The sequence below is a fragment of the Chrysochloris asiatica genome, unplaced genomic scaffold (genome assembly GCF_000296735.1).
Source record: "Chrysochloris asiatica unplaced genomic scaffold, ChrAsi1.0 scaffold00017, whole genome shotgun sequence".
Lineage (NCBI taxonomy): Eukaryota > Metazoa > Chordata > Mammalia > Afrosoricida > Chrysochloridae > Chrysochloris > Chrysochloris asiatica.
In genome coordinates, this window is record NW_006408535.1 from 31,094,772 (window position 1) to 31,103,272 (window position 8,501).

The window sequence follows — 8,501 nt, forward strand, 5'->3', positions numbered from 1 at the left end:
GCAGCCTGGTACTGATATAATGAAAGATACATTGATCAATGGAACAAAATCGAGAATCTAGAAATTAATCCATCCACATACAGCCAACTGATTTTCGACAAAGTACCTAAGTATATTGCATGGGAAGGAGATGGTCTCTTCAACAGATGGTGCTGGCAGAATTGGAAAGCGATATGCAAAAGACTGAAACAAGACCTTTACCTAACACCTTATACAAAAACCAACTCAGCTTGGATTAAAGACCTAAATGTGAATCCCAGAATTACAAAGGTCATCAAGCTATCCTGATCAAATAACTGTATCCTGAGTCGTTCCTGATTCTGAAGTGTAACCTGTTATTTTCATAGTAAACTATATAATCATGAGTATGGTCTGTGAGTTCTCTTTGGCCATTACAAATTACTGAACACAACAGAGAAGTAGAGAGTGCTATGGGAGGGATAGCTAGTGTCAGAACTGGTAAAAACATTAAAGGGTGGAGGTATGTCTGACCTCAACCACACAGAAATCTGATACTCATGCTGACAGTGATTGATACTCTTCCCTGTTGTGAAGTTAGAGGTCTGACACAGCCACACCATTTGTGAAAATAGAGTGAAAAAATAGAAGAGAACCATGCCTCACACAAGAAGATACAAATACCCTTCCCTCGTAAAGAGTGTTACATAAAGACACACTCACTGACACCACATGCATAGTAAACAGGGACTCAAAGTCTATCCTTTAGATGCTTAGGCATACTGTCCAATAAAGCCTGCTCATCCATTCACAAAAAAAAACAGTAATAGAGAACACAAGTCTATTTTATTTATCCTTAACATCACCACTATCATCATCATCCTTTGGTGTTTGGTTTAGAAATGTTTCAAAAATGTTTGAACTTTTTTTGGGTTTGGGTTTTGTTTTATCTAGACTGAAAAACATATTTTATATGCTTAAGAGGAATGTGTTTAAACCTGTGTGCTTCTCTTACTGCTCTGGCCTAGTCACGAAAACTGAGCAGTTAACAGTCTAAAAAAAGCAACTCTTTTTTAGAGTCTACTTTTCCTGCAAAAATTAAACTCTGTTTGAATTCTAGAGCTGGAGGAAACTTGAGAACTGATATATTCAAGTTCATCATTTTTAGATGAGAAAATGGAGGCCTGCAGAGACTCATGAGTAATTCAAAGCCATAAATTAAGTATCCACTGCACTGAGACTGTGAGACAGAACCCCTTCCCCTGGTTAATCCAGTCTCAGTCCCATCCATTTTACCCCTTTCAATATTTTATCGGGAGAAAGATGAGAGTGTCTGTTCCTGTAAAGATTTACAGTCTCAGAAACTCTATGACGGTCTACTCTGTCTTACTCAGTAGCAGTAGGTTTATTTTGCCAGGAACTGTGGGAACTGCCTTAAAGGCACAGCCCCCAGCTCTGGTGACTTTAGGAGACCAGCAAGGTTTTGGTGCAGGAAGTGGGTATCAGGGCCCTGCTGTGTGTCTACAGCACAGAAGTAGGTGGCTGAGTCTTCAGGTTGGGAAGCTGGGATTTGAAGAGAGCTCTGTTTGATGGTCCTTTCAAAGGTGACCCTTAGTCTTCCTTCCAATTTGTCACCATCATTTTCACGTATTCGTACCAAGAAGACCAATCCTCTTCCTGGATCTTGTCTGTACCATTGTAAGTAGGTTGGCGAACTTGTGAAGTTACAGATCAGAACGGCCTTCTCACCCTCCTGCATGCTCAGGGCTGGAGGACTCTGTTCCACCTTTTGGCTGTTGACCCCTAGGCAGAAACACAACACTGAGACAGGAGGTTTAGTTATTTCTGCAGACACTTTTAAGATTCAATTTCCCCCCCCCCCCCATAACCTCAGATATGATCAAAGATGAAGCAGAATAGATCCTGCCCCTTCCCCTCCCTCCTGTGGGCTAGCTACATCCCTGGATCTCTCTGTTCCTATCACCAAGAAACCAACAACTCACAACCTTGAAGCCACAATATCACCAAAGCAATTCTCAGCAACAACTCCATTCTCCCAAACTGTGGCCTAAAATGTAGACTAAGCTGCTTCAGCCAAAAGGCTTTTCTCTTTAGTTTAGTGGGTGTTACTAAGGTTCTTCTATCCTCAGGGAGCAATTCTCAGCCTTCCTACCCAACCAGTCAGTGACAAGCCAGTTCAGCCCTCAGGGGCCTAACCCAACTATTTCCGGAACTTTGTTTCAATTCTGAGAAAAAAATCTAAGGGGATAGGAAATACTGCCATCTTGTGTTCAAAAGTGTACAGTGCAAAGAGCTCTAGAACAATACTTGCTACTGTAACTTAATGTGTATATATAACTCAACTAAGGATCTAGTTAAGATATACAGATTCTGTTTCCTTAGGTCAGGGGAAGGACTGGACACTTTAGCTTTTAAATAAGCTTCCAGGTCATGCTGCTGGTTCTTAGACCACAAGTCTAGAAGAATATTTGCTCCATGCTCAGTACTTGAAAGCAGTATTAAGAATTTGCAGTATTAAGATTTGGTACGGGACAAACATCCAAATTTATCCAGGTCTCTAGTCCATTGGAAGTCCTGGTGTGGTGCTGTAGGATAAGTACTAGACTACTAATCACAAGGTCAGCAGTTCAAATCCAAAAATTACTCCTCAGAAATGATATTCAGGGTAGCTATGAGTAGGAACTGATGGCATTCGATGGCACATAGCAACCCCAACAAGTCCATTGACCAGTTGAACAATTCTTTGGTTACCATCATAGATGCCAAGGGATGTTATGAGTTCTAGATGACTCAGGATAACGCATGGCTGAATGCTAGGAAATTTTCTCACATCTAGAGAGTGAGCCCCCTCTCTACACCTTGTGTCAACCCATAAGGACTTGATAGGACAGTCGAACTGCTGCCTAGGGTCTAGACTGAAAATCTTTATGGGAGGAAGCAATATCACCTTTCTCCCATGGAGCAGCTGGTAGGTTTGACCCACTGATCTTGCAGTTAACAGACCAATGTGTAGTCCACTAGACCACCATGGCTCACAGAGGCATTTGATTCAGTAAAAATATTTCCCTATCTGGGTTGAGTCTAAGTGTTATTGTCATGTATATTGTTGTTCTTGTTAAGTACCATGGAGTCGGTTCCGACTCATAGTGACCCTGCCCAGGGTTTCCAAGGCTGTAAATCTTTACGGGAGCAGAACACCTCATCTTTCTCCCGCGGAACCGCTGGTAGTTTCGAACTGCCGACCTTGAGGTTAGTAGCCCGATTCGTAACCACTATGCTATCAGAGCTCCTACGCTACAAAGTCATGTATGTTAGTCCCAAGTTTTTGTCTGCTGTTGTTGGTACTCTGTCCAAAGAACTTCCTTTAGCAATTTTTTAAGGTCAGTCTGGTTTTCACAAATTCTTTTAATTTCTGTTTATTTGAAAACTACTTAATTTTACCATCCTGTTTGATGGACAATTTTTTTGGATATATGATTCTTGGTTGGCTTTTCTTTCTTTCATAGTTTTATTTATGTTATCCCATTGTCTTCTTGCCTGCATAGTTTCTGCTGAGAAATCAGAGGTTAATCTTATTAGTTTTCTTTGATAGATAACGTTTCATTTTTTTCCCTGAGCTGCTCTCAGGCTTCTTTCCTTGTCTTTGGTTTTGAAAAGTTTTATTATAATATGTCTTGGTGTTTTTATTTTGGGATCTATCCTATTTGGATTTATTTAACTTCTTGCAAATGCAAGTATAAGAGTAATTCAGGCACAGAAGTAATCAGCACCAGGAGACAGTCTGGGCAGAGTGCCAACTGATCTGGGTCTCAGCATGGGTGAGATGCCAGTCTAACTAGTAACAAAGATCCTGGCCTCTGGTTTGACCTTCTTGTTTGGGAATGAGAGACTGATAATAAACTACAATTCCATCAGTACTAAAAGAAATCTTTATAACTCCAAATATTGGGAACACAAAACTTCCCCTTTCTAATGATGGAAAAATTCTGAGACAAATGAAAATATTCAATATTTCAAGAAAGAGAAGAGAACTGAGGAAAGAGAGGATGTTATTGAGGTAACAAATTACTTCCAGAATAGGAGGAAAATTCTAACTTCCTACATTTAAGAAATTGTCTATTTAAAGAGTAACATCTGACTTCAAAAAAAATATTATCTTTCACCACAAATGTAACAATTAGAGAAGAAATAAAATGACCAAAAATTCACTCATGATATTATTAAAACTAGGTGCTCAAAGATTTGACAAAATGCAAAATGCTCAAATTAGGATATAATATTAAGTGGAAATAACTCAGAATACCAGAGTGTGTGATCCTAATTTTAATGAGATTTTAAGGATGAAAGTATACCAAATGTTATTCTGTATTTATCTAGATTATAAGATTACAAAAAAATTTCATTTTACATATCTTATTTTATTTGTTTTTTTCTTTTCATATGCCCTTGTATGGCAAAATAGGTTACACACTATACTGCTAACCAAATGGCTGCAGGTTTAAACCCACCATTTGCTCCTCGAAACCAGGGTCACTACGAGTAAGAACCAACATGATGCCACTTAACAAGTGCATGTAGTAAACACTTTTATAATCAGAAAACATTTATAAATACTATTATTCATGGTCTTTCCATTAAGCAGAGTACTCTCTAACATTGACACCAAAGTGATTTTGGTAAGGGAGAAGTCTGAATGACACCCATAAAATGAATCCTGAAACCTGGATACATAACAGAAGTCACTAATTGCCTTTAAGATTCCATTTCAAAATACCATACGTCTAGGGATGGGAATGCCAATGCCTCATCTTTCCCCAACCCACTGCATGAACTCTTTGGCTGGCTAGAGCTCTCCAGAGTTGTCTCCCCTCTGGTTTTGGCACAGGCCTCAGTGTTTTTGCTTATTTTTTCATTGTTTTTGCTTGTTTTTTCATTTGTTTATTCTTTCATTGTTTTTGCTTGTTTTTTCTTCTCTGTCTTCTTTTCTTTCTCTTCCCTTATTTTTATGTCTTCTATCTCTGCTTTTGGTTTTTATTATCACGCCCTTCTTTCTTTTTTGCCCTTGATTTTTCTTTACTACTCTCTAGTGTCTTTCTCTTTTCTCCTTCCTTCTCCTTAGTTGTGTTTAGTGCTTTTTCTTTTTCTTCTCCATGGTTTAATTTTCCTTTCTGTCTTCTCTCTTTTTGGTTATTGTAATATTTTTTCTTTCTGCTGATTTTTTTCCCACTTTTATCCTTTATTATTTTCTTTTTTCATTTTGTTTGGTTAGTTTTATTGCGTGTATGCATGTCCCCAATGGAAGACAGAAATTGTGTCTATACAGCCCAGTCACAGCCATACTATCTAAAGTCCCACCCACTGAACAAGACAAATACCAGCTCCTATACCACCTGATCAATGATAGACTTCAACCAACACCAGCCAAATTCACCCTCAACTGTGCTGCACAAATGGTGAATTGAGAACTGTGCACATGCTTCTATTCTCCAATCACACCCACCAGGAGACAGGTTGTGAGTAAGAACAAACCAACATACAATCATCAATTAAATATAAATACAATGACACCACAATGTCTTGGAGACAACAGACAGTTTCAGTTCAAGTGAAGAAACAAGACAGAATGGCTCAAACAAGTGAACAAGATGCATACCCAGAACACATTTATGAAGAAAAGTCATTGGAACTTCCTGTAAAATAATTCAAGAGAATGATATTTAGGTACTTTCAATGGATTGAGAGAAAGCAAGGAGAACAGAGACAAAATTTAGCAAAAATACAGGGAAACACTGGGGTAGCAAACAAACTAAATAGATGAAAGATTGGCGGCAATACAAAACCTGCAAATATAAATCCAGAAGTTTAATACTAATATTTCAGAAATGAGTAATACAATAAAAGGGCAAAGGAGTAGATCTGAATCTATAGAAGTTCAAAATAGTGAGCTTGAAGCCAAATCTCTAAATACTATATGCTGGAAGAGCAATCCAAAAAAAAGAATGAAAAACTCCTAAGAAAAATTTATGTGGGACATCATGAAGAATAATAACTTGCTATCGCCTCAGTCTCGAACTCTATCTGATAGCCAAGTGGGTGTGCTCCAGCCTCTACAACATCATGGCTGCCATCGATGTTGTTTGAATTACCATACTCTCATCTGTGCCACTCGTCCTCCACACACTCCATCGTCCCCAGCTGCCATCACGGTGAAGCTCACAAAAGCCAGGAAAAATCAGTGATTCCAAGAAGTTGGCTCCTCCCTGAAAGGAGGTAGAAGAAGACAGTGAGGATGAGGAAAGTGAGGAAATCAGAAGATGAAGAAAAAAAAGAAAGCAGTAGAGCAGAGGTTGTCATTCCTCAGAAAAAAAGGTGAGAAGAATACCACACTGCCATCAAAGAAGGTAGTGGTTTCCCCCACAAAAAAAGGTAGCTGCCACACCAGCCAAGAAAACAGCTGTCACCCCTGGCAAGAAGGTAGTCACCACACCAGCTAAGAAGACAGTTACAGCAGACAAAGCCATAGCAACACCTCGCAAGAAGGAAACCACGCTGGGCAAAACCATGGTGGTGACCTCCGATAAGAAGGGAACTTATCCTTCAGCCAAAAGGGCAAAGAGTTGCTAGAGTGCCAAGAAGCAAGAGAGCAACAAGGAAGATGATGAAGACAGTGAGGAAGACGATGAGGATGATTTTGAACTCATCATGACTAAAGGAGCAGCTGCCCTCATTTCGATGATGAAGATGATGAGGAGAACTATGATAAGGATTACCATAAGGATAAGAAGGAGGAGGATGAAGAAGATGACTCTGAAGAAGAGGCCATGGACACTATCCTGGCAAAAGGCAAGAAAGCCCCTGCCAAGGTAGTTCCTGTGAAAGTCATGAGTGTGGCTGAGGACAACAATGATGATGAGGAAGAGTATGATGAAATTAGGACAATGAAGAGGATGACGAAAAGAAGGAAGAACTTGCCAGAGAAGTACCTAGAAAACAAAAGAAGGATATGTCCCAACAGAAAGCTGTTCCTGAAGCCAAGAAGCAGAAAGTGGAAGCTGCAGAACCAGCTACAACTTTCAATCTATTTGTTGGAAACCTGAATTGTAACAAGTCTGCTCCAGAATTAAAAACTGGTCTCAGTGACCTTTTTGCTAAAAATGATCTTGCTGTCATGGATGTCAGAATTGGCATGACTAGTAAATTTATCCATGTGGATTTTGAATCTGCTGAAGACCTGGAAAAAGCCTTGGTACTCACTGGTTTAAAATTATTTGGTAATGAAATTAAACTAGAGAGATGAAAGGAAAAAAACAGTAAGAAAGACCGAGATACCAGAATGCTTTGGGCCAAAAATTTGCCTTATAAAATCACTCAGGATGAATTAAAACAAGTGTTTGAAGATGCCATGAAGATCACATTAGTCAGATGGAAAACGTAAACAGATTGCTTGTCTTGAATTCAAAACAGAAGCTGATGCTGAGAAAACCATTGAAAAAAGTAAGGAACAGAGATTGATGGCTGGAGAAAGGTCAAAATCAAGAAGTAGGAAGTAGGAAGACCAGCACCTGGAGCAGTGAATCAAACACTGACTTTAAGTAACTTCTCCTACAGTGAAACAGAAGAAACACTCCAGGAAGTGTTTGAGGGAGTTGTCCTGTGATTTTGACTAGATTTTAATTTATATTAAGTTTTATGCCATATACAAAACCATTTTTTCCTACAAATAGTTTTTTTTTTTTGTTTTGGTTTTTTGTTTGTTTGTTTGTTTGTTTGTTTAGTTGGGGGATTATAAAGGCAAGTAGGATGTTTTATCATGATTTTTTTTTCTTCAGTGACTTTGGGACAAATTAAAAAGTACTAAAATCTGCCAGAAAAAGAAGAAGAAGAACTAATGAGTGATTGGAATTTCAGAATAGGAAGAGACTAAGAAAAGCACAGAAAAAAAATTGTCAAAAAGTTGTTGAAAGAAAACTTTCCTAACATCATAAAAGATGAAAAGATAAGTGTTCGAGAAGGTGAACAAACCCCAAACAGGATAGATCACAAAAGAAAGTCACCAAACATATCAATGAAGCTCCCCAAAACCAAACACAAGGAAATAATCCTGAGAGCAGTTTGGGAAAAATGAAAAGTTACATACAAAGGAGAATCAATAAGACTAAGCTGTGATTTATCGACAGAAATCATGCAGGCAAGAAGGCAATGGGACGGCATGTATAAAACTCTAAGAAAAAAATTGATGACCAAGAATCATACACCTACATATAAAGCTGTCCTTCAAATATGATGGTGTACCTTTTCAGATAAACAGAAATTAAAGTAATTTGCAATAACCAGAGCAATTTTACAAAAAAAGAAAAGGAAAAAAAACTAAAAGGAGCTCTTTGGACCAAGAGCCAATAATAGTAGAAAACAATCTGAGAATGACACACATGACAACAACACCCAAATCTCAATCCAGCTATGTTGTTGTTGTCAAGTGCCATCGAGTCAATTCCAACCCATAGCAACCCTGTACAGGGTTT

At 38.6% G+C, this 8,501-nt stretch overlaps 1 pseudogene and 1 gene segment (V, D, J or C); one reads left to right on the forward strand and one right to left on the reverse strand.

Moving 5' to 3' along the window:
* Positions 1-1,363: 1,363 nt before the first annotated feature.
* Positions 1,364-2,010, reverse strand: LOC102825812. The segment is given in 2 exon segments: positions 1,364-1,761; positions 1,962-2,010. Coding segments are annotated over 2 exon segments (447 nt in total).
* Positions 2,011-6,014: 4,004 nt separating this feature from the next.
* Positions 6,015-7,636, forward strand: LOC102826196 (annotated as a pseudogene).
* The last annotated feature ends 865 nt before the right edge of the window (positions 7,637-8,501 follow it).